Genomic DNA, 26,428 nt, shown 5'->3' on the forward strand with positions numbered 1-26,428 from the left:
TTCTTTTTCCCCCTTAAAAGATCATATTCCTTTTTGTACTTTCTCACTTTGTTCAGGTCAGGCCATTTTATGTTATAAGAATTTTTGCAATATAATTCATCTGGAAGGAAAACTAGGGATGTACATTGCCTTTCTGTATGCCTTTCCTACAGTCTATATTCATAAGGCAAAGGGTATTTTGTTCCTTTCTGTATTGTAATGAAGGGAGGAAATATGGTTCTAAATATAGATAACATCCTGAATGCATACATAACTGAGTGCGGTTGCACCTGTCGAACAAGCAAGCACCAAATATACACGTTTATTCTTCTCATATTGTCATGTCTCTGCAAGCTACAGAAGTGATCTGAGCATGAATTGCTGAATTTGGAACAGCCGTAGGTATTAGGTATTTTCTTTTCTATAATGTTTTAACAGTAGTTTCTTAAAGAAGCAAAATGGAGAAATAGTCTTTAGGCAGCTACTGTCCAATTCTTAAACACACAAACTTTAGTTTCACTGACCTGCAGAATGGACTGGATACAGTAGGAATCATATAGCAAATCCCTCCATTTAGACAAAAAGATCCATAACTGGTGCCACAGAGTTCTTCATGATCTTAAAAATAAGACCAAAATAAACACAAAGAAAAATAGAGACTTCTGTATTTTTATCAATAAAAGATCTTAATTATACTTTCAGGGAGTAGGGGTGGCTTCCTTAAAAAAAATAATCAAAAACACCAAAACAAACCACCACACACAAACAAAACCACTCTATGAACAAATAAGGTATGTCTTGCCTTCCAAGCCAGCAACACAGAGCACTATCTATCTTGCAGAATTATTTCATTTAACGATATGCAAAAAGATCAAAAATTTAGACATCATGAAGCACTTGTTCTATGAATAAATGCAAAATTTCTCTTTCAGCGAGAGGAACTTTTGAATTCTCCGCTACTTCATTTGCCTTTCACAACCACAAGCCATACCAAGTTGAGTGACTCATATGATGACCTATATGAAGTCTGGTTTGTCCTGTTCCAGCACCACAAACTATCTTTAGCTTAACTAGCTTCTGTGAGAGAACGGGAGTCGGTACAGATAAACCCAGAATAGTCTCAGGTGTGGACCAGGACATTCTGAGACTGTGTCAGGTTGTATTAAGAGCTGCATCATAGCGCAGCTAGACACCGCTAGGTTTTCCCACCTCAATTTTTAACAACTAACAGAGGAGCTAGCCTATGAAGTATCACTTATGCAGAAGACTGCCTGTTACAATGTTAATTTCCACAGATCTCAGAAAAGCTTTTTCCTAACTCAGTAGGCTTCTTATATGAATTGTTTGTGTGTTAAACACAATTAGGTGTTCTAATAAACCCCCAAATACACGATACGAATGTTGGCACTTGTAGCAGCAGTTGTCCATGTGTTTTTATGCTTAAAAAGAATATCTAACTGTACCATTTCACTCTTTCTGAAAGCAGTCTAAATTTGGAAGTTGGACTGCATATATTTATGATACATATAATGCATCAGTAACTGGTTTGATATATATGGATATATATTTTTTCTATATTCTTCAATCTCATGAAACCACAATATCTCAATCACAAGCAAAACAGAGCAGTCTTCTGGCATCACAGGTGTGAGAATCATGTGTTACCTCACACTTTCGGTGTTGTTTTTGCTGTTATTTCTCCCAGAAGTTCTTAAAATAAGAATTCTGCTGTCTCACTGGTTATGTACAGACGCCATGTTCTATACAAAATATAGTGTTGTTTAAGAGGAATCAAGATTTTAGTTTTTTTATTTGTCCTTCAGGAAAGAGTTAGGGTTTTTCCTGCAGAAAAAAAGTGAGGAGAGTGGCCATAAGACGTTCTGTGGCAGAGAGCTGTTACAGCTTTGTAAATAAAAGAAACCTGACTTTTCCAAGAGTAACAGAAAAATTTAGCTACTTCTAAACCTGTGCAGCAAAAACATTGTGCATCGTGCTGTCCTCTAGACCACCTCTAATAATTCCAGTCTCCCGTCTTTTCATATATTCTTCCATTTTTATGACAACATATTGATGTAGGAGTGTGAGTACAGTCCTTATATTATTTTAAGATGAAGGCAGTTATACCACAGAGCTCAATGGGAATTCAGTTTCACATTCACGTTATCAAAATACTGGCATCCAAATGGTAACTGGACCTTTTTGCATGTGTGCAGATATATTAGGGAGTTGGAGGAAGGGGGATGTAAGGCGAGAAAAATTACTCATGTTTGACCTTGTTGCATTGGCTTAGGATGTGGCATAATGGAAATGTGTGTTCTGCCCTACTTCGTTAGAAGTTAAATGGAAATTTATTTTAACTCTGAAGGTTTCTCTGCTTGTCTACTGTTAATTAATTTACTGAAAGTTCAGTATTAAAAGTCTTCTAAAATTCTTTTGCATGGGTAACAGCATAACTGCAATAGGAATAAAATGGTAACAGAAAAAAACAAGCAGGTTTTTAAACAAGAACTCCAGATTACTTTACTTCAGCCTATTCAAACATAACAGTGGAACATTTGTGACAGTGTAATTTCATTGAAGGCTACATCCTTCCTTAAATGAAGAGAGGCTACTGAATACATGAACAGTATATCTGGGTATCTATACAACTATAAGAACCAAGAGAGAAAAAGCAAAACTCTCAACTTTGACCTGCTCCCAACTCTACTAAGCATCTGAGGGAGTTAAGTGTTGTTGAAATTCTACCAGACAGAAAAGTGACATGACAGAAGGTAGGTCACACAGAAAAATCCCTTTAGACAGCTCATGGAAAGCCTTCAAAGAAATTCTCATGAGAATTAATGAAAACTTGTTAACCTCCTTAAAATCCTGCCTTACGGTTCTATTTCTTCTCTTTGTCTTTATGCAGGAGTAGGCCTGTCTCACACTGGCATAGTGGTAGGCTACTGAATAAAACTAAATGCCTCAAGTCATTCAGGTCTCAGAACATTTGGGAGAATCATTCTCTCACTGTTAGGGTGTGATCTGTGTATGAAGGACCAGCTCTGCAGCCCAACTCCACACTTCTGTTCTGGCCTCAGGCACTGTCTTAGGCCTATTAAAGAAAAGTGAGAGAGGTGGAGAGAGAGAACAAAAAGTGCCTAGGAAGCCTTCAAAACCTTTTGGATTGTAGTTACAGGCAATTTCTCTATAGGCTATTTCTTTCTAGAGAGAGACTTCTTTCCAGTGCTAAGGGAAAAATGGTAACCTTAATTTTGTCGGTAATGAAATACTTGAAGGAACACCTATGTCCATGTAGATCAGGTGCCCTATTTTCCATCCAATTGTGCTTTTCATTAGTTCTACTTTGTGTATTAATACTTTGCTACTACTTATTGAAAGTACCAGGGTAATACAGTACAAAGTAGACGAGAAAATTATGAAAGTGAATAAAAGAAAATTTAGGAAGCTCTAACACTAAAAACCCACATTAATTACTACTAGTAGTGGACTTGCTATAGAGTACTATTGTACTCTAGTATTGTACACTTCACTGAAATACAGTAGTTTGGACCTCATTTGAAAGCTACTGATCTGTATTTATAGACAGGAAAGTATGAAAGCAACAGTTTATCCCTTTAAATTTATAGTCAGTGATGCAAAAGAGTATACTGGAGAATCAGAAGGAGTTCAATTCAAGCCAAAATCCAATTACATTAGCATTGGTGAATGTGTTATGATTTTTCATGAGGTAAGTCAATACATTATATTAATCTAAAAATGCAAATGGTATGCTTTGAAAGTCAAATGTATACTACATTCAGACTACCATAATCAAGATAGAAAAGTTTAACAAGTCAAGTGGCGATGGGCAATTAAAAAAAAACAACAAAAGATTTAGCTTTTCAATTAATATGACTGTAGAAACTCTATCAACGTATGTTCTACATAATATATATCTATATATGTAATTTGATATGTCCTTCTAAGTGAGAGATTAAATAAAGAGAAGTAGGACACAAATGTTACTTTTTTAAAAAGTCAGGTTTTTTTGGGAGAAGTGAAGAGGAATGAAACAAAATTGTTCCAATACTGGACTGCGAATACTTAAAACTGGCAAATGTAACAGCAGTCTCTAAATACACTGATTCTCAATTATTCTGTTTGAGGACATGCACAAAACCCTGCCCTTAAACTATCTTGTCTGTTTGCATTTAAACTTTTGTAACCTGACTGTCCTATCTATTAAAAAGAAAAACAAATAAAGGCTCCACACCACCTTCACCCCCAAAGAACCAAGCCAGCCTTGATAATCCACATGTTGACTCAGCTATTTTGCCTAATCCAGAGGCTAAAATACTAGAGACTGTCTAATCCTGAAGTCTGCTAAAACCAAAAAGGGAAGGAGGAGGAATGGGAAAGGTTGACAGAAGATAAAGAGGCTGATGCATGCTTCCTCACTTGTAAGCAACTTTGGAGTGCATGCTAGTCAGTCATGAACTATGAAATACTAGGATTGATCAAAGCAAACATCTCCTTAGAGAATTTGTGCCCCTGACTGGTGAACTAGTTCGCTGACTAGTAAGTGATGACAGCCCTATGGAGCAGTTGTGACAATCCCAATGGCAGCTGTCAAAATCAATGCAATTTTAATGAATTCTAATTATATATGTATACACGTTGAAGTAAAGACTTGGAAGAAATTACCTGTTCGCATATTATTCCGACAACAATTTTTATTCTTGGTCAGAGGCTATTCTTCTAAAACAGCACCTAAAGACAAATATGCAAATTTAGCACGTCATTTTTAATCCTAGTGACTTTTTTCCCTGTAGAAACAGCTATTGGAATGCATCTTTCAGTGTTGCTGCTAAGACATTTGTTGTATTTTGACAGTAATACACTTATATTAGATGTGAGTTCCGTTAATTCACAGTTAATGGCAAACATTTAAGTCTGCTGTCAAGTTCAGTGAACTCCACAGAGTAACACCAAATTCACACTAAAGTACATTTAAACAATGAATACCTTTTTGAAACTGCCATGCTTATTCAGAATTGTAATACTTGATGCTTTTAGGCAATATACATTATTGTTTCTAGCTATCAAATTAAATTGACATTTGTACCTTGAAAATACATTGAAAGACAGTGCATACAATTGAACCAGTCCTCAGACTAGTAATTATTCAGTCAGGGAAGACCTTGGTGTTAGAATTCTTGCATTTCACAAAAACCAGCTTCCCAATTTATAATTTCTCAGAGAGAATGTGTGTGTTTTACGTAAGTGTTTTTCATGTCTGGATGTCAGGTGAAATTACTAATATAAACCGTGAATTTAGGAGAACTCAGCAAGGTCAGGACTTGTACAATTATTTTTTAAATATGGAATAGAAACTCTCTGCCTGGACAGAAACCGATCTTCACTTGACATCGCTGAAAAGAAACTTACTCTGTAGATATGCCAGCTCTATAACGATCTAATGCTGTTATATTCTGTCTTCTTGTATGATATAGTCGAGGTTTACTGTACCAAAAAGGTTACCGAACAAGCCTAATGCAATAGATATTTTTTAATATTTGCTCTTTTTTTTCTTAATTATACTTTAAAGCATACATAAATATTTGAGCAAACTGTCCTATATTGGAAGAAAGACTTTTTCCCATTAAATGATCAAATAAAATAAATTACCAGCTTTACCAAAAATAATTGCTTATGCTTCAACTTTTAGTGATAGAAAGGCAACTCTGTAGAGGCCTGTTTCAAAAGGTATAATGCATTTGTACTTACTGTATAAGCACACAGTTCTGTTTTTCACAGGACCTCAGATGGCTTCTCTAGCTCTTTAAGCGTCCTGTCCATACAAGAAAATCTGAAATGGCAGCTCCCTGTGATACTGGGCTGTAACAGCAAGGTCCCCACCCAAAGGCTGTCCTCTTGGGCTGTCTGCAGACATGCAACTTTGTTTACTTTGTGTACACAACCAAGTACTATTAACATGGCATGTGGCACAAAGAAACAAAAAACCGCGATCTACTTCAGAATTGTAATCCTGTTTTTAAAAGAATTACATTGTCCTGGAGATGGTTGTTTTTAGCAGGCAAGATCCGGATTGTGTATGTGCTGTTAAAAAGGCTTCACATTTACATATAGTGCAATGTGGGTGAGGTCACAACAAAGACAAACGTGCATACAGAGGCCAAGTACGGGACAGGGTAACGCCCCGTTATGCTCACAGAATTACTCGCATGCTTTTCTAGGGTTACCAATACTACAGTTTATTGCTGAATTCAAAACATTCACATAATGCAGTATATATAAATTCCATCATACAAATATTACATGCAGCAGTCAAAAATCTGATTTAAATTTCTATTTTATTGGAGCAAGCAGTCCTTTTTAATTTTTTTTCCCTGTTCTTGGAATATTCCACAAAATTGTGTAATATCCAATAGCTCTCAACAGAAAATATTAATAGGATATATAACCTAAATTTCAGACCACCTCCTTTACCACATTTAATTAGGATATAGGTCCTTGAACAGACAAAAAAATTTGATTTTGCTACTGCAAAAAGGAGTTCTCACATCTCCTTTCCTTCATCTTATTGTCAGTATGCATCTCCCTATCTCTCTGGTGCTGCTGCTGGTATAAGTTGAACTTTTTCAGGAGATGCTTGAATCCAATGATGCAGCATAAAATTCCTTAGAGGAAGCTGACCGTTTTCTACTTCACCAGTGTGTGTTAAACGGATGTGCTATGCACCTCATCAGCTGTTCGGACTAGGACTAATTGTTACATGTACTACAAATTGTTTCTGAGACGACTGTAGAGAACAAGAACAAAACAAAGAGGAAGGCTATGGGACTACTAATAGTTTATTTTCAAACTTTATTGCCTGCATATTCAAGGAAACAGGGTGGCAAAGGAAGGAGGTGAGAATACTTCCTAAATAGTGCAAGAAGATGTATGTGTGTAATTCTGTGCTTTAAGTCCTGACGATAAGTATCACAACTTGAGTCTAAAGATTACTTTCAAAAGAGATGTTGCTGACACCATTCACAGCTGTGGCTTTTTTTTTTTTTTTTTTTTTTTTAAAAGAGACTGAAAAGCAACTAATGAGGTAGTCATGTATTTGTAAGTTTTTCTCTAGGGTGTTTGTTGCACTCCGAACAGAAGTTCAAGTATGCATCAGTGTCCTAAAAAGGATTATATCAGACTCTCTATCTCATTAGAAAAGTAAGCTGATATATTGTAAAGAAAATGAAAAGCTATAGAAGAAATTGTTGCTAAACTTGATTCTAACTTGCTGACATCTACCTGTGCACTGAAGTTTTTTCCGTACTAGAAACAAGAGGTCATTTGTGCATCTACCTAACACTTTCCAAATTCTTTATCTTCTTTTAAGACACAGCTGTAGCTTATGCTCACAGAAACTAAAAATACAGTTCTATGAATGCTCAAATGTTTATTTTGCATACATTGAATCAAGTTAGAATACTTTAATCTGAAATTTAAGATATAGCCTAATTTTCTTTGTGCCAGCTTGTTGAAAAATCTTCAGATCAGTACTACCCTTTTCCTGACATCTGTCATCTGAACTGATATTAATAATCGCAATATATTGTTTGAAAGATTACAGTTTATACATTAAAGTTAGATCACCTGTGTACTGATATATACCGATATATACTATTTCAGCCTCTTCAATTACTTGAAACTCCTGGGCATCTTTATCTTCGTAGTCTGAATCCGTTAACAAGGGCTTTAAAGGATTTAAATCATGTTTAGAGTTAACCGTATCTTAAATCTCTTTAAAGTATGTTCCAGTACTTTGCTGAATGAAGCATGAGCTCTATGTGTATGCGTGTGTCACACTGAATTCTGGCAACATGACGGAAATACTGGGTTACTATTCTGTAGCAGAGAAGCCATAGATTAAAGTGGGCCAACAAAGGAAAATTCATATAGCCTAGTGCTTCCCGGGCACTAAAACACTAAGGGAAAGAATACATTTATCTCTTTTTTGGGAACTGCTGTTGGATTTCTGGGCAACTTGAGTGCTCAGTCACAAAACTGCAATGGGTTCAGCTCTTCAGCAAAAAAAATGTGCTCCAGGACCTCACATACTGGAGGCTGGCTGGAACAACTCTTCTGGACTCATTAGATCTGCCTTTAACCTGTTTTACTCCCCTTCACGCAGAATCCTTATTGCCACATAGTTTTGTGTACTTCTCATGGCTAACTATTCTAAGCATCTGTGAGATGCAGTATCCCCAAAAGATGGTAACTGGAAGTTTTAATGAGCACAGGCAGATAAAAAGAAAGCACTGAACAATGATTTAGGTTTTGTTTTATGGTTCTTTGCTATTCAAACATTCTTAAAATTAATCTCTAAATAAACTCTCACCCAAATTAAAGATCATTTCAGTCACATGGCTATTTCAAATATACATTGTTTGTTCATTTAGATTAAGTCGCACCTTACAGCTGTTTTCAAGAATGGGATTTTACTGCTTTGTGTATTCTTTTTTTAAGATCCAAGAGGTAAAAATCTCATTCTGCCCCAATACTGAGTTCAAATATTTGTGTTATGAAAACTATGAAGGGAAAAAAAAATAAAATTGCACTATCTGCTAATTACACATAAATTTCCTTCTGAGATGTGTCCTTGATATCTATCAAGTAGTTTGCCAACCACACCTCTTATTTTCTCCAAGAGCCAGGAACTGTCCTGAGGTCTTGTTAAAAGGAGCGTGCTTATCTAGGCGGTAACTTCTAGTACCCTCACATATGAAGCTCATAACTGATTTTAGCACTGAAAATCATCAGGCATCAAAAAAAAAAAAATCAAACTGCCTGAAACAAATGGAAATCTCAATAAGGAAGAATTCAAGATGAGATAATTTTTTGTGTAAGGACAATGCATTACTCACACACTGAGTTTCTTTTAAGATGGAATAGCCATAACATGAAGGAACCGTAACAAAAGACAGAAGCAAGGGCTGATGCCAAATGGCTTGCAAGTGTCAGCATGCTTATGATTGACAGATGAATTTTTTGAATCCAGATGTTCAAAATTCTTTCCATGACAGTTTTCTGAAATGACACCAAATGACTGAGTCTTCTTGTCTTAGGAACGCCTACAGCAAAAGGTTTACATTCTGATTTTATCCGCTGACCTATGTCTAGGATTAATTATATACTAAACCAGCTGATAAAACTGTTGTCACAATGTTGAAATCACAATGTGAGACATTACAGTAAATTTAAGGGAAAACTTTCTATTGCTAAAATTTTGCAAGTAGTTTGCAACCAACTGCAAATTCCCACCCGAAACCCCAGTTCTAGTGTATGAGATATTCATACGGAAGTTGGCAGAGCTACCTTTCAGTTGAGGCCTCTGTCAAACGTAAGTACTGTAGTCTTTTTTTTTTCTTTTTTTTTTTTTTTGTAATTTTGAGGTAGTCATGAGCTTGTGTGTGCTCATGCAGGGGAAGTGATAAATTTTAGAAGACATCTACATTAAAAAAAAATCACTATCAAGTTTGGAAAAAACCCCCACAACACTATTGTTTCATTCTGTGTGCTTACTGATTTCTCCTACAGCACTTTTGCTTTCATCCCTGAACTCTCTAAGAAATCAACTGAAATGTCATACAACTTACAGGTTTTCACTGTGTGATTAATTTTTATTCCTATCTCAGTGGTAGATAGAGTGCCCATGAGAATGTCAACTCTCAGATGTCAGTAATCTCAGATCCAAAAATCAGAACTCAAAAAATGTGTATTACAAACTGGCATACAAGGAGATGGTTTAGCACATGGACATTCCATTAAACAGATCGGTATCACTTCCGTAATTTTAAGATACTAAAAAATATCTATCAAAAGAGTTTAAATACTTATTTTTATATGGGAGTCCTCAGGAAGCTAATGTAACTAGGCATCCCAGTACTGATTTTGCTTTTTTTGAAGCCAAACATCGTCTGGACGGTAGTAACTGGTGGCTGCCATCACCAGCTATTCCACAGCAGTTCAGCTTATGGTAAAGAACTGTTAAAACTTGAATTTCAACCTCTTTTTTTCGTTTTGCTCATTTAAAGCATGTTCTTAACCTTGGGGTATTTTTATTATTCCCCGCCCCCCCCCCCCCCCCTTAATTTTGTATTGAGTTAATTTGTTCTACTTAAGCCGCAGCTTACCACAGCAAATGGGTATTCTTAACTCTGCTGGTGTAATCTTTCCCAGACATGCACCGGACAATCTGCTGAATCAACGTAATCTCTAATCTGCCCCGTGTAATCCGGCAGCCGCCCGCGGCGCGCGCCGTTATGCAACGCGGGCGGCTCCGGGGGCACGGCGGCACGGGGCGCGGGCGGGCCCCGAGCGAGGCGGTTGCGCCGGGCCCCGGCCGCCCCACAGGAGCCGGCCCCACCGCCAGCGTGCTGCGGCGGCCCGCGGCCCCTCCTCATACCGCGGCTCCCACCTGCCCGCCCTGTCCCGGGGGTCGGCGATCGACGCAGCGGCTCCCGCCATGAGGGGACCAGCCGGGGCGGGAGGCGGCAGCGCTCCGCTCCGCCCCCCCCGCCCCCCCCCGCCCTCCGCGTCCCGTAGTACTACGGAGCCCGCCCTCCGCCGCCGCTATTGGGTCGGCGGCGCCCACGTGATGGGGGCGAGCACGCGCGCGCGCCCCCTTTAAACCGCCCCGCCCCCCCCTTTTCCCTTTCCCGCCCGCCCGCCGGCCCGCGCGGGGCCCGCTGTTGCCTAGGCGACCCGGAGGAAGGGCGGGCGCGCGCGGGCGGGCGGGCTCGCGCGCAGGTTTCGCCCCCGCCCCTCTCCTCGCCGCTGCCGGCTCCGCGCGAGGCGCGCGGCGGCCCGTCGGCGGAGCGGGGGCTTTGCGGGCGCCGGCGCCGCGGGCAGCAGGTACGTGCCGTGCCGGCCTGGGGCCGCCCCTGCCGCCGCCCCTCGCCCTGCCGCCGCGGCGGGCCACCCCCGAGGGCGGGCGGGGCGGCCCGGCGGGGTCCCCGCGCCGGCGGACGGGGCGCGGGGAGCCCTTTGGCGGCGGAGAAAGTTTGGCGGCGGGCGCCGCCTCCCGCCAGCTCGCCGGCGGCGGGGCCGGGGGGGCCCTGCGGGCGCCCAGCCGCGGGCCGGCCTGCGGCGGGGCCGGGGCACCTTCCCGCGGGCTCGGTGTGGCGGCGCGGGGCGAGGGGGCTGTCTTCGGGCCGCGGCGGTTGGCGCGCAGCGGTGGGCAGCCGGGCGGGGGGCGGGAGGAGCCGGCGGGGGTCCCGTATCGGGCGCGGGCGGCTCCGCGTGCACACAGCCCGCGTAGCGCCGCGGCGTGAGAGTCGCTTCGCGCTGGCTCTGCGGGAGCGCCCGCCGGCCGCGCAGCGCCTCTGCGGAACGGCCGCCCCGGCAGCTCCTGCCGTGGGTGCTGTGGATCCGTACGGTGCTGCAGCTCGTCTTGGAAACCCTCTGCCCTAGAGCGGCATCGTGGCTTGCCACAACGAGAAAAGGAACCGCAGTGTCTTTTTGGAAGCTGAAATCCCTTTAGACTGCTCTTAACCAGGGAATTTTCGGTTTGCCTTCCACAAAAATGTAATGAATCTAATAGACCTTTTTTTGTGGCATCTCTAGAGGTGAAATCTGTAAACTGTGAGTGATGTGCTGTAACGGGATAGGATGTCACAGTAACTTTTCTTAAGGAAAATAGTACTTCAGCACGTGTGGTTTCTAGGGTGATGGGTTTTTTTTCTGGTGTGCTGAAGTTAGGAGACGCATCTGCTAGATGTGACTTCAGCAGCATTTCTTGGTTCTTATGTGTGGATTTGAGAGCGAACTGACCTACAGGCTCTTTTGTTAACTAGAGCATGCACCTGATACTGTTGTAACAGCTGCAAAAAATCTGTGTCTCTAAAAGGAGTAAAATGAGTAATGATGTAGGGACGTTTACAGCTGTGAATGCAATCAGCAGAGAGGCTTGTTTGTCTGAACATGGGCACCTGTCGTGTACAGAAACACAGTGAGAAACTGCCGTTTTGTGATGTGACTGTCAGGAGTCCTGGGGGTTTTGGTAAGACTTATTACTGGAATTTGCACAAGAAAAGAAGGGTAAGCAGCCTGTATGTTTTTAACGTGTAGTAAAACATTACTACCCAAGCATGGATTGAGTGAGATGGTATTGAAGCTCAACCATTTTCTGGTAGTTCCTGTGAAGATGCCGCAAGTTCCTGCGGGACACTTGTAAAAGAGTCATTAATAGTACAGTCATATTAGGGGAGGATTATAAATTAGACCATACAATAGTAGCATGTAAGTACTTTGCAACAAGATATTGTGATTAACATTATGCGCAATTATCTTGTATGGGAAGAGCTGTTGACTTGATCTTGTGAACAGTATCCGTATTACCAGGCGGTGTACTCTGTGTAGAGAAGGGAAGGAATGCTGCTTATTTCCAGAGCATGTGGAGTAAGAAGTAAGGGTGTCCTGCTTCAGTTGTGTTACAGTTCCTAAACACTGTGAAGAATGTGCTTACAGTCAGTGAAGTGGCTCTGTGAGTGAGGAGCCCACATTCCAGAAGCAGTGCATACGTGTACTCATTCCTGTATGTTTCTGAACAAAGTGAAATTTTTGCAACTGTGTCCTGATGCTGCCCATTAGATTGCAAAATCGGCTTGCCTGTTCAGTGCAAGGTGGAGTTTTTGCCGAAAGGGTGAAAAGAGGTTTAAGTTCCACAAAAAGTTAGATGTGGTTAGCAGGTGATAACTATGCTAAAGACAACAGTGGGCAAAGAGGACACGTAGCAAGAGTATATGCATCAGCTATTCTAGCTTCAGAACTGGAGTTGTAGGTGAAATGAAGGTCTTGACTCCAACTGGTTTGTGAAAAGGTCAGTAAGAAAATTAAGATGTGAACTATGTATGCTTGCAGTGCAGCTACTAGTGCATGCCTGCTACTCAGCTGAAGTATTTTCGGACTGTGACTGACAGCATAAATGGGGAACGTAATGCATGGTATAGCTGTTTTCCCTTTCACTGTGTCTGTTTGCAAAGGTTAGTTGTGTGTATGCGTGATTACAATTCTGAAGGTGCCCTGTAAAAGATGCATACTGCTCATTATAATTCTCCTCTCCTGGCCCCCGCTACTGTTGTGCTATTACTCCAACTTGGATTCAGTGGTGACTCTCTGAAACCTGACTACCTGGCAGCTTGTTGTTTTGTCTCTGATGGTCTATATGCTGCAGTTTCTGACTGCAGTAATATTGCATCACAGATTTTACCTTCAGCACTGAGGGCAGAACTAGCAAAACCTCAAGCATCTTCAAGAGCATGGTTTCAGTGTTATTACATGTGGTTACGTGCAGATTAGGCGGAGAAGCTGCATTGCCCTATGAGATCCTGATATATTACAGGTAAATTTTAGTCATATCATCAGTATTAAAGTAGTTGCATTACCTAGCAATAGAACAACAATTAACTGAATTGTGTTACATGGTATAAAACCGACAAGAGCAGCATATAGGGTTTTATGTTTGTGTAGTAGTGCTCAACATATCTGCTTCCTGGCCGGTGCGGATTACTTGACAGACAAAAAACTTTATCCTTACAAACACTGCAGAACCAATACTGACACAGGATAGTGAGCTGCAGTCCTTTCTGCCTCATATGTTAACATCTAAAGTGTTAACCAAGTGCTATTTGCAGAATCTTCATTGATAGTTGGTATGTGAGATGAAGGTTGTGATTTGATTCCTCTTTTTCCTCTCCTTCCTGGTTCTGTCCTGATACTGCGTGCTGTTGAAACTTCTTGCCACGCTCTTGTTAGGTTTAATAATATGAGGGGTAAGTCTGGAATCTGTGGTGTTGGAATACAGGGAGTTTTGAATTTTTTGGACTCAAAAAATTTGGAACTCTCAATACTTTTAGGGGTATTTTTGTAGTGAGGTAGGCATGAGCATACTTAGTGAAATTCCATCTTCAAGAGAAAAATAATAAAAGTTGGTTTGTTATCACTGTGGGGTAGAGCTTAGCTGTTGTGCATTCTTTGGCTCAGGAAGTCCCTGCCCAAGGTGAACTGAAAGCTTTTTACCCACCGAGTTCTTAGATGAAGTGTTAGGGGCAGGGGCTAGGTGAAAGACTGTGGAAGGTTTACTTCAGTCTCTCTGTTGTCTTTCAGCCCACCTATTTGCTGGGCTTAGGATTTTGCTTGACAAGAGTGATGTATTGGGGTTTAATTCTTAATTTAGTTATAAGGTTGCAATGAGCTCTGCCATGTCCATGTAATCTTGTTGAAATCACTGGTTTTGCATGAGTATAATTAAAGACAGGCCTTCTTGTAAACTCAAGTTGTAATGGAGGTTTTCTAATGATAGTTTTGTCGTTAACTAAGCATTACAAAATGCAATATCAGCTTCTTGCTTTATTCAAGTCGTAATATTTTCAGCATAAAGAGGTTCTCCCTCTGTCTCACTTCCATTTTATCTTGTCTAGGGTTCAGTGTTGCTTTGATACATTTGAACTGTAAGATTTCTTCTTTTGTGGCAATTACTGTCTCTTCTTACATCGTGTAAAGCATCATGTGCATCTATAGCATTACACACAAATGAAACTATATTTAAAAGTATATGTTCAAATATTTGGTTGTAAAGTCAGACATGTAAGTCGGAAAATGTCTAATTTAGGGTTATGCAGATGCACTTCTATGTTGTGAACCACCTTGTTCACTGAATGAGCCAATGATTTGCAGGAAAATTAGTAAGTGATCTAAACAGTTAAAAAGAACATTAATGCAAGTGGAGTATTAATTCATATGTTGTTTTAAATATGATGCTTCCTAATTTCCAGGAGCTTAATTTGGAACCCAAACAACCTTCTTGCAGATTAGTTTCTAACATGGCCCCTCTTAGTATTGTGTGGTTTAGCTTTTTTTTTTTTCTTTTTGGTAAAACTGTATTATACGGAGGTGTAAATTTCCCTTGTTGACCTTAACAAATCCCTGAGTGGGATTTGAGCCTTCAGTAGTGATTTCTAGTTCAGGTAATTGCCTTACTTGGTAAGGTGGTTATTTGGTAAAAGGGGAAGGACCTTCGGAGTCTGTGCTTTGTCTAGGGGAACAATGGGTAAAGTCTGACCTATTTCATTCTCCTTTCTGCTGTCTGTCCTGCCTCTCTACTTCTTTGCTTCAGCAATCTGTTAAGTGCTTCATAGCGCACTGTCTGTCACTGTTCTGCCAGAGGTGCAACCTGCCCAGCCATTGTGTAGGTGTCGTTCATGTCCATTTGATTATTTTTTTTGAGAGAGGTCACCAAATACTTCATTTAGAAAAGCAAGCAGGTATAGGAAAACGATTCGGCTTAACTTGAATGGATTGCCATGAGACAAAGAGCATCCCTGTTATTCCAGGGAACTTCAAAGGCTGTCTGCAAACCAGGCAAGTGTCACAGCTTCTCAAAAAGGTTGCAAAAGCCTTTGTAGTGTAAAGTGTTATGTGTCTGGTATTTAAGTGTGCCTACCAGCTTCTTCTACTAATAGAAAATGAAAGTTCATATATAAAAATAGCAAAATACAAATTTTTTTGAAGTTGGTGAGACTTCTTGCCGTCAAATTATTTTAGTATTTTGCCTTGAATACTTCTGTTTGAGTCTATCAAATAATTTCTTACAGAAGAGTATGCAATTTGGACTACCAGTTGATTTAGGTGATGGTACAAACTTAAAGCTCTTCTTGAAGTGAGCTGAAGAGCTCCTTGTCTGAAATAAAGTTAACAAACATCCAGGATGTAAACATGAGGCATGTGGTGTGTCTCAGCTAGCAAACAGTCCATAAGTTTTCTATGTATATAATATCTGCCCAGATTTTACAACCCATATCTAGTAAATAATTATGTTCTTATCTGGAATGATAAAATTAGATTTAGAAACAACTTTTTAACGGTAAAATGAGATATGGGTCAAGTTTTATGTGTTAACTTGCACAAGTGTCTCAAAGGCAATCTCAAAGATTTTTCTTGCACATATTTACTGGGTTTTTTTTCTTCTGTTACCACTGCCACCTGCAGAAACCTGAATGCTCACCACCACCACACCCCACACACACCCCCTACCTTGGTCTTAAGAAGGACTTTCTGAGCAGGGAGCAGTAGTGTGTTTAAATAGATGTGCTTAACTTTGAAAGGTGTTATTTTTGGGACTAGCTCAAAAGGGCAGGTACTCCTTGGAGACATTATAATACGGCCAGATCGCTCCAACTGAAAAGAGCAATGCAAGGCTTAGGTAGCATCAAGGTTTACTTAAAAGTTTTTGACATACGTTTTCTGTGGGCAAAAAAATGAAATTCAGAGGAGGCTGCAGAGTGGGCACAGCTTCTGAGCCTCTCAGCTCTTGGTGCTGTGTTGGAACAAGTGCTGGCTTCCAGAGAGGCAAACTGCTATGAAGGGTCTTTGTTCTCTTCCCTTTATTAGGGCCACGGTGATGCTTGTTCTTCCCCCTGTGCTTGTACAATGGCTTTTCTTACCGGTGTAACGCTGTTGGACGTAGCAGAGGTCTGCACCTGCCTAGCAGTGATTATGCTGGAGACAACATCTGTTCCCTAGCTCCCCCCCTAACCATTGCCGTTGCTTCCCTGCAATTCAGATCTTGGTGTACAAGGAACGGAGAAGTTTGTGTACGTTTCTTGTAGGAAAGGATGTGTGCATGAATTAATGAGCATACTGCACTGATATTTGTCTCCTCACTCTCTTTTTTTCTGATTCATATTTGCTCACTTTTCCACCTTTCAGCAAAGGGGAGCATATGGCAGTGTGCTGTCCATCTGGTTGCCACTTACTGTGAAATCATTACGCAAGGAAATTTGGCCCCGTCTTGAATTTCTTATGTAGCTAAAACTGCTAATAGAATGACAGCTGAAGTGTTTATTCTGAACTGTAAATGGGAGTTAAGCACAGAGAACAAACACAAAGGGTGCTTTCTGAATATTTCAGTATTGTTCTACATTAAAAAAATTATTCATGCTATACTAGTATTTAAAGCAAAAGAGACTGGGACCTTCGTGCTGTAGATTGTTCAACTGCGGATAAAAGTCATGTCCCAGGGGATTTGCAATCTAAATACATTTTAATGAGAACATTGTGAATGGTGATAGGTGTTCAATAAAACCTTGGTTATATAGGTAATACTGGATATATGTAATTAAAAATTTGGATAGACGTAATTAAAAATTTGTATCCTAGGACAAGCTTGTAATGTGATCTCTTTAAATGCATAGCAGGTAGTAAATTCATTGTTCAGCAGTAGTTTCTTTTTTAAAGTGATTAAGTGCAACACTTTTAAGAATCGTTAATTCAGGTTGTGCACGTTTTGGGTATATCCAGATACTACTCTTCATCTACCTTTCAGGAATTAACACTGGCAAAGAGAAGTCTTACTGCCTTTTGCAGCATGAGAATGTGTATGTTTTTGCTGTCATCAGATTTCACATTACTAACATTGAAATTGTAATAACCTAACTTTCTTCTAGTTATCTAGAGGAGTACCACTGAAAAAAACAATTAGGCTGTATTTGTACTATAATATTGCAAGATTTTACCTGAAGATGAGTACTTCCAAAGGTAATCTTAGAATTCAATTTATTTTATACATGTTAACTTTTGTACACTGTCTGCTTTGTCAGCCAATAGTTTGTTTTTCACATAGCCACGTGGAAAAGCCTGTATTTTTTTAAAAACTCGAAGAGTTGGTTATAAAATTGGGAAGTAAGTGGGAGAGTCAGGAGCAAGTAATTTATCTGAATCTTCCTCGCTTCCTCGCAGGGATCTTCTCTTTTGATTGTTATATGCATATTTATCATGTAGGACAGTGCTGCAGTGACCCTGCTGTGATATGACAATGCTCATGGGCTGGTAATAGTTTTGGCTTTGGGGAGGAGAGTGGCTAGAGTTTGTTCACTGCATTCTTTGATGTTTTTATTTTGTTTTGATCAGAAGGGCAGTCAAGTTTTTAGCACAGCACTGGGATTTTTTTTGCCTTTTCTCCTGCAAGAGTTAATTTAAAAGACTGCAGATAGCTTTCTAGAAAGCTTTTGTCCTGTACTGAAACTGAAACAGGCAATGAGAAAGAAATTCATTGTAAGTTTTCCAAGAAAAGCTGCATTTGAGGCTTACTCTGAATGAACTTTTTTAACAGATATTCTGTGTGTTATTAATTCTTTTAAGTATTTTAAAATGGAAACCCAACCTCAGTACGCAGCTGTGAAACTAGGCTGACAGTGGGAATATGGAGTAGTTTTTGGGAAAAGGAAATATTTAATGGCTTCTATTACAGTCTCATGACAGCAGTGGCCTAGCTATTGGTGATCTATAGCTGAATATCTGTAAGTACTTGTATCACAGAGAACAGCCAGCTCTGCTGTCTGAAAATGAGTGGTGGGGTCTGTGAAATCACTGCTGAGCTGCATCTTGCAGTACTTTGTTGAAAGACTTGTGCTCTGTGGATTTTTTTTTTTCCAACTCAAAAGGAGGGAAAAACCCCAGAGGCACAGAAAACCCCAAAGATTTGCTTTTAGCCTCCAAATCAGAGGACTTTAGTGTGTAGTGGTTGGGATTTTTTAAATGCACAGTGTAGGTACAACTTTTATTGAAGTTTTTGGAAATACATTACTTAAATGTTCAGGAGTTTGTTAAAGGGTAAATCTGTGATGGGTGGAACTGTGACATGTTCAGATTCATGGATATCTTCACCAAATTTGACTCACTGCTGTTTTTGTCTAATGTTAGTGTGAAAATGAGGAAGAATTCCTTTAGTGATCTGCTGCTTGAGAGACAGAAATGACTGATAAGGTAGTTTCTCTATGGTCTTGTAAGTCGGGATCAGGTCACCGTCGTGACTCTCGAGGCTGACATCTGAGATCTTTAGTTTAAAGGTAGAGACCATCTTTGTGCATCTGTTACTCTGCTGTAGAAAAAGTAATGGTTGTGAAGGTAAAATAACGTGATTCCAGCTAAGCAAGGGACTACAACTTTATAGTGAAGTGCTGCTTTTAGGCTGGGACCCAGGCTTTGTATCCTGCCAGAAAGCAGAGGAGTTTTGATGTGTAAATGAAGGGATTCTTTGAAATGCTGGGAAGGCCTGGAGTGCCAGGCAAAGGATTCCCTCTACAGCCTGAGGAATAGGAGCTCAGGGACTCATCCAGCCCTTTGAATATTGAGCTACATACTGTGCAGTTAGTTGTAAGGGAGGGTGGGTTTTGGTGTTTTTTTGTGTTTTTTTTAATTACGTTCTCTTCTGATTAGAAATGCTTGTCAGCAGCTCCCTTGTACTCTTCTGAATTTTGGGAGCTACAGAGAGAAGCTTGGTCCTTTTTAATTTAGTGGCTGGATGTTGCACCCAATCTGAGTGTGGTGTTTCATTCTGAAGATTAGATAGACTGGTTGCCTTTGAAGAACTTCTTTCAGTCAAAGATGTTTTCCCTTTTTTGGGGAAAGGGAAGGGACTGCAGTGAAAGTAGCTGGTAGCCTGCCAAGGCTTAAATACAGAAACACTGGATACAGTGAACTAGCAAGCAAAGACTAATTGGTTATTTGTTTGACACATTTGGAAATGCAGCCAGTTCTTGGAGCGCCTAGGTGACAGCATCAGCTAGTATTGGGTTAAGTGAAGTAAGTATATAATCTACTGATAAATGATCTATATCCTCATCTAAACCCACTGTTGACTGCCTTGGTGAAGAGATTTCACAGACTGAGTGAACACGTGAAGTAAGCTTTCTATGCCTTCAAATAAACATTGGGGTACATGGCATACATTGACTGGGAAATACAGGCTTGCACAATTCGTTTCATTAAGAGAGGGAGAACTTCATGCCCTAGTGTCTGTATATTTCACAGGCTTTAAAAATCACTTTAAAACATACTCGTTGGCTGTGTGTGACAGGAACTTTCTCTCCGCATAATGTCTAATGTAATTAAATACTTATCTTGATTATGATGCTATCATAAAACAGTGTTTTATCATGGAATGAAGATAAAGGGAAGGCCAGTGTTCAAAACATTACATTACAAAATGGAGAATTTAGTATCAGAGGAAAAACAGCTGATGGTGGTGCTTTCCTTCCCTAGAAGGACCTCCTCGGATCTTGGGGCTGTATACTGGTTTTGTTTAAATGGTTTAACAAAGCACTTCTGTCTGAGATAGACTTTTTCTACTGGTTTCACGGGGTACTGCATGAACAGCATTTGGCAGGAGAGGAACATTATGTATCCAAAACCTTTAATTATGTGCTGGAGGCAGCTCTGTCTAGGTCAGAAGACACCATATCAAATAACATATTGCAGGCATTCAGAACTTGCATAGTAGCTTGATTATTCATTGAGTATTTGGTCTTTGTCAAGCAGATAATGGCACTGTTTGCATTCACGGCCTAGGTCTGAAGTATATGACATAGAATATTTGGTTTTGAAATCATCTGTTATCCAGCTGATGTAAGAACTAAGCAGAACAGCGTTCAGTAAAAGCTTTTACAACAGCAAAGATTGCCTATTCTACTGTGCATGTCACACTTCTACTTACTGTATACTACCAGCAGTTCTGAAAGTGTCCAAGAGATTTTTTTTTTTGTTTATAAACACTTAGGCCATACAGAATGTTTAATATAGACTATTAAAAACCAAAACAAACAAAAAATGCCCTGAAGAATAAAACAGTTTAGAAACTTCCCAAACTGCTTAAGGGCAGAAAAGGAAGACATTAAATAGTGAGGGAGAAGTGTATGATTAAGATGCGCAAGTAGAAGAGAAATGGCATGTCTTTCTCGGTCACACACTGTGCCTTATTTTACTGATCTATAGAAGAGGAAGTTTTTCTAATTTATGAATAATTTCTTAGGCTTTTTAATGCTTTAAGACCCCAGGGTGGAATAGGAAATCAACTGCAGTGTCAATACCTGATAATTTTTTCAAGGATGTCAGAGTATGATCTAAGGTAAGTTTGCAGGTTCCTCTGGGCACTCACATGAGCTCACACTTAGAGGTAACTATCAGCTTGGTAAAATCCACGATTGCTTCAGTACTGTGTTTTAGAAGGGCTGGGGAACAGGTGATCACGAACAGACCTTTATCCTCTAGATTTCATCCTACTTAAGACAACAAGCATCTCATTTTCATTTTTTCCAAGCTGGAGTTTTAAAGCAATAAGGTGATAAAATTATTGCCTTAAAGGACAACAAAAGTGATCAAACCCACCCGAAGTAATGCTTTTATTGTGTCAAGTGCAGCATACTGTGTTATTCAGAATGTGTTATATATCTGTGACTGTTTAGCCTGCAGATCAGTCTGCCTTGTAGTAGAGAAGCTGTATTTTCAGTGTGAACTATATACCCATTTGAGCTGCGATCAGCACTCTTTGCCTTCCCTAAGGAGATGGCAGTGATTGTAGTATTTATCATACACAAAGGAATCTGTCTTGCTGTATATAGCTGCTGAAAGACATGTGAAAAATAGGGACAAAGGTGGCAGTGTCCATGATCTCAGTGGCCCCTCCGACAGCAAAACTGATGGCGAACTAAGGAAATTGCTTCCCCGTTTCTCACCCGAACCCCATGTTTAGCCACAGCAATAGTGAAGAGTTAGGCTGATTTGGTAGTGTGTTTGTAAGGGAATCTGCTAGCAGAATATTGGCTGAAATGCTGGTGTAGTGGTCTGTGCATGAAGCTATTGACCTGTGCTTTGAAGATGTGAACCTTTAGGTGAAAACCAAATTCTTGGCTCACTGCAGAAAATGAGTATGCAGATAGAATGCTGTAGTTTACATTAAAAATGGTTATTTGAAGTAAAATGACAGGCAAGGGTTGGTGTTGAAGGAAAAATCCAAATGCACACCACTGTTTTAATAAGAGCAGGGAGTCTGCCTGGTTAATTTAGGGTTGAAAAAAGCCCAGAATGTAATGCGTGTTCTGCTACCATCAAGTAGCCCTGTGACTGGAGCAGAGATGTGAAACCAAGGGCAGAACTTCTATTTAGGGAAGGAAAGATGGAGCAGACTGAAGTGGCAGAGCACTTTTCCAAGGAAAAACACTGAACATTTGAACTTTGCTGTGGTCCTGTGCTTTATAATACGTGGCAAAGATGGATCAGTGATTCTTCTGACTTGGCAAAATTAAGACTGCTTTCTGGAAAATGCAGCAAAATGGCCTCAGAGGCTGCTCTGGGTATGCTTACAGATTTGTGCTCATATGAGAAGTGTATGCCTTTGCAAGGGAAGGAGAAATAAATTACTTGCAAGCCAAGATCAAAATAAAAAATTATGTATAAAGGTGTTGTACGTGACCTGTTTTTTTTCAGTTCTCTGCTATGGGCAATGAAGCTTACGTGGTACTTAATTTCTCATGACTTTCCTCATATCAGGCTAAGCTTTCTCTTCCTTTCACCCCCAAAGAACTGAACTATAAGGACTCTTGTGATTTGAGCAAGGAGAGATAGATGTAGCAACAGTTATGTGCTGGACCTTGCTGCTCCCCTTCTTTCTTGCCTATCATGGCATTTGGTGTCAGTGGCATTCATGTTGCTAGTGGTTAATTTAACATCCACATGAAAAGATGAAGACCTGGGTATCTCCATAGCTGGAGTGTGTGTATCCCCAATACAAGGTGTGTTGTGTCCAAGCCTAGATTTTTGTCAGTTTTGAGATGGTTTTCTGTTTGTTTTAGCGCATGGGTAAATACACATTTAAACTAGTTCTCATCTTTTCTCCAAGGCATAGTTTTGCATTTTTATAATCATTTATAACTGAAGTGTTAAAGGAAACCTTTCAGGCATGAATATTTAGTAAAGATGTAGTTAACACTGCTCAATGTTGCGATCCATTTGCCTAGAAAATCCTGCCGGATTTTTCCTTAAGCAAGATTTCTTGCTCTTTCCCTGGTTTTGCACAAGTTTTGACACCATATCCACCAAAAAAAGTGCATAGGTCAGGTTAGGAAAAGTGTGTTTGCCTTCTGGAGTTTTTGTCACTATCTTGAGTATATGTATGTGCATGTGGATCCTGTAACTTTTGTGTCTTCAGAGCCCTCATTAAGGTTATCCTGCTGCAGAGGTTCAAATCTGTTTGATGCTTTACACCAACTTTTCCCTGGGACAATCTCATCCCATTTAGTTGCTGTGATATTTTTATGCTAACTGTAGCAAAAAGAGAATATGTTTAAGGAGAAATACTTCAAGAAATCTAGATGTACTTTTCATCTTTTGGACACAAATTGATACAGCAAGGGGGGTTGGAGGTGGGGGAAGTCAGCATAATGTGAGCGACCATCTCTCTAGGTTGATGGAGCACAGTTTGGGAACATCTGGACTGTGAAATGTGCCTCTTGAACTTTCATTGTTTGGTTCCTTGGGCTATCAGCCATGTAGTATATTTTTAGATACTTGCAGTAAATCTTACTGCATGTGAAAATGCCAAATCCAGTCAGCTGCTGTCTTTCAGTAAGTAGGAGAAAAGGATCTTGGTTTGAGTTAGTTAATTTGCTGCTGCATTGCATACAGCAGTTTGTACAGCTATATCTGAGCTAGCTTTAAACTAGGCAGCCTGGCAGCTAGTATCGAAGTCCGGCTGCAGCAGCGCTAGCTCAGCATGAGCTGCTATAATCCTTGTTTTTAATCCAAAGAGGAAAACCATTGACCTGGATGCAGTAAAGCAATCTTTTCTTTCAGTAAGCTATTTCCTCTGAAAGCAGGGGAAAAATGTGTTAATTTTTATGGTTCGTGTTACATAGTGTTGTTGGTTGGGGTTTTTTTTACAAGAACAAAGGGAGGCATAATAATTTAAAGGAAAATGAATGTATTGACTCCTTATATGGGTGAAATTTGCATGCTACAATTATGTATCACACTATAGCACAGGTATGCCTTGGGCATGCTGTGTTGAAAGTCGGAGAAATTGGTTCTGCCCTGGAAATGTGTGCTCTGTCTGCCATCTGCAGCAGTACAAAAGGTGGTAAAATGTTTTAAAAGTATACAGCTGCCTGAACTGATGTAAACTCATTCATTTTCTTACTGCCATAGGAGACAGTGTTCTGCTCGATGAGGGTGCCCTGTGTTTTGGGCCTGCCTGTGCTTGGCAGATGATTTTTCTAGCCTTTGGGTAATGCCTAACACTTCTGCTCTCTGAATATTCTCTGAAATTCATTACACTTGGTTTGGACACCTGTTTTGTGCTCTAAATGAGTGTTTTGGTATTACCAGCTGTTAAAGAAGGGTAATGTGTGTTAGAAAAATAAATGATTTTTTAATGGAATATTTTTTTCAAGAACTTGTCCATTTTTAATTCAAGAGAGAAGTTTTCCTATCCTGAAGCTTTCCCTGTTTCTCATGCTGTCTAATCCTTCTGTTGTTCCTGAAGGATTCTGTTCAATATCACAAAAAGTGTGGTAGGTCTGTTTAACCAACCTGTATTTATAAGCTATTTAGTATATGCTTGTTCAAAACTGTGTTATCTTATTACTGCAAACATTGTCTCAAATTAGATTAAGTACTTTGGGCTTATGTGACTTCAAAAAAACCCCACCTTCTAAAATACCTAATGTGTCTCTAAGTAGCATGTGAATAGTAAAAGGTATGGGCCAATTTTTCCTGTCTTGAAAGACTGTTCATTTCTAGGACCTTAAAAGATCATGGAATTCTGATTGTCATCTTGGTATCTTTCCAGTCTCAGTCTTGCAGTGAAGTTTGCAGTGCATGCCTTCAACGGCTCTCACTGAGAAAAGACGCTTCTGAAAGCTTTCTATCCTGCTCTTTTCAAATGTTTTAAACTTAATAGGTCACGAACTGTCAATTGTCAACATCATGTTTGAAATCAGTATATTGTGAGAAGGATAACTCAAGAGAATAACAGTTTTATGAAGGACCTGTGTTTTGCATTTGTAGGGATTAGAAATTAATAATCACAAGATACTGCCTCTTTAAACCCCTTACTGGTCTTTGCAGCAAGCAGTTTGTCTCATTTCTACTGCTTGTTTTTCACAGTGTCAAGTGCAGTAAATCTCTGACCTGAGGCCAGTATAATCTTAATTCCTTGCAGATATTCTTGTTTTATTGGAGAATTTTTATTGATTTTGGTTTTCCGATTTAAGCAAGACTTCAAAATTAATTTTGGGGTTTTTTGAAAGATTTTATACATGTATTTGAAAAAACCCCAACAACCTACACTGATAATGTTAGAGCTTTTTCTTTCTATTGAGAAGTGACATTTTTCACCAATGGAGTGACAGACCAAAACTCAGAAACATGAGCTCCAATTCAGACTCTGGGACCTGTTTGCTATGTGGTCTTGGACTTCGGGTTTATTTAGGGTGTATGTACTCATTAATTTACTTGTTTTATTGAAAGTGCTAGTAAGTCTTTGGCTGGAGATTGGTAAATTATTTAGTAGATAGTGATTGGGTGGAGGGGTTAGTGCAATGTTCATGTAAAAATACTTCTGAAAAATTTCTAGCAGTTTGGCCAGCTCATCATGTTTTTAATCCAGAAGCTAATACAGATGTAGCTTCCTTGCTGTCATCTCCCTGCTTTGGGCATGTTGCTCTGAGTTTCCCGCCTCCTAGAAATGTTAATGACTATCCTGGTAAAGTTTGGAGGTTTTTGAATTTTAATAAAGGTGAAATCATAAATCTTAACAAAGCTCTTGTGTTTGCAATTGTAACAGACACAGTTTAGTTTGAAGCAGGTGATTGGTACGTGTTATGGATTTAAGAGCAGGAATGTGCTTTATTTGTAACTTAGTATTTGTTTAGTGTTTTGGAGCTTGCATTGCTGTATGGATCCCTTGCATAACCATTGCTTGAAAAGCAGCCTTTTATCTCATCAGTGTATTAGAACCTCCTTATTGGATATGGGTCATGGGACTTGACGTACTAAATAAGATACTGCTAAAATAGAGCTGTGGAGGGTGTCGGGATGACTGCTATGTTGGGTCATGCAGGGGTGGCCAAAGCTTTTCTGTGTGATGCCAAAAGAGCCAGAAGGCCCTGCACTTGCTCTGGTAGATGCTTAGGGACAACAGCACAGAATGTTGAAGGGTGACAGAGATTTTTTCCTGGGGGCCCATGTGGTTGGGTTGTCCTGTCATCTTCATGATCTTCTGTTTTTAAGAAAATAGTGAGTAAGCAAAGCTTTTTAAAATACATCTGCTTTATATATTCCCTGGACTGAACTCCAGGGTAGCAGGGTCTGTTGTATAAACTTGTCCATTGTACTATCTTTCTCCAGCAGACACTGTCAGGTGTGATACACTTTTCCATGAACACTTACATCTCCTTTAATATGTTTGTTATGATTACTTAATACACAGGCAACATCAGCTGTGGTCTGATTCAGAGTTAGTGCCAGGTATTTGAAATGTGAATAACTTCTCTCAATCAGTTCATCTCCCCAACTTTTTTCAACTGTAAATAAACTATATTTAAAGAGCAGCCTAGGAATTAACATA

General features: G+C 39.9%; 2 protein-coding genes across 18 annotated transcripts in view; one reads left to right on the forward strand and one right to left on the reverse strand.

Moving 5' to 3' along the window:
- Positions 1 to 26,428, reverse strand: part of NRG4 (neuregulin 4) — a 57,206-nt gene that overhangs the window by 21,091 nt on the left and 9,687 nt on the right. For 4 of the 14 annotated variants that reach the window (XR_005105255.1, XR_005105257.1, XR_005105256.1 and 1 more), the window contains exons 1-3: positions 10,164 to 10,417; positions 4,666 to 4,731; positions 504 to 597 (exon numbers count right to left, since the gene is read on the reverse strand). Coding sequence is in view for 4 of the 14 variants with exons in the window: in XM_037394222.1 (XP_037250119.1) it covers positions 504 to 597; positions 4,666 to 4,675 (104 nt within the window). In the remaining 10 variants the exon portion in view is untranslated. The other 10 variants (XR_005105262.1, XM_037394220.1, XR_005105261.1 and 7 more) reach the window with 8 other exon arrangements.
- Positions 10,736 to 26,428, forward strand: part of TMEM266 (transmembrane protein 266) — an 86,477-nt gene continuing 70,784 nt past the window's right edge. For 2 of the 4 annotated variants that reach the window (XM_037394212.1, XM_037394211.1), the window contains exon 1: positions 10,736 to 10,884. The gene's annotated coding sequence lies outside the window, so the exon portion shown is untranslated. The remainder of the gene's footprint in view (positions 10,885 to 26,428) is intronic. The other 2 variants (XM_037394214.1, XM_037394213.1) reach the window with 2 other exon arrangements.

This window comes from Falco rusticolus, chromosome 7 (genome assembly GCF_015220075.1).
Source record: "Falco rusticolus isolate bFalRus1 chromosome 7, bFalRus1.pri, whole genome shotgun sequence".
Taxonomy (NCBI): Eukaryota; Metazoa; Chordata; class Aves; order Falconiformes; family Falconidae; genus Falco; species Falco rusticolus.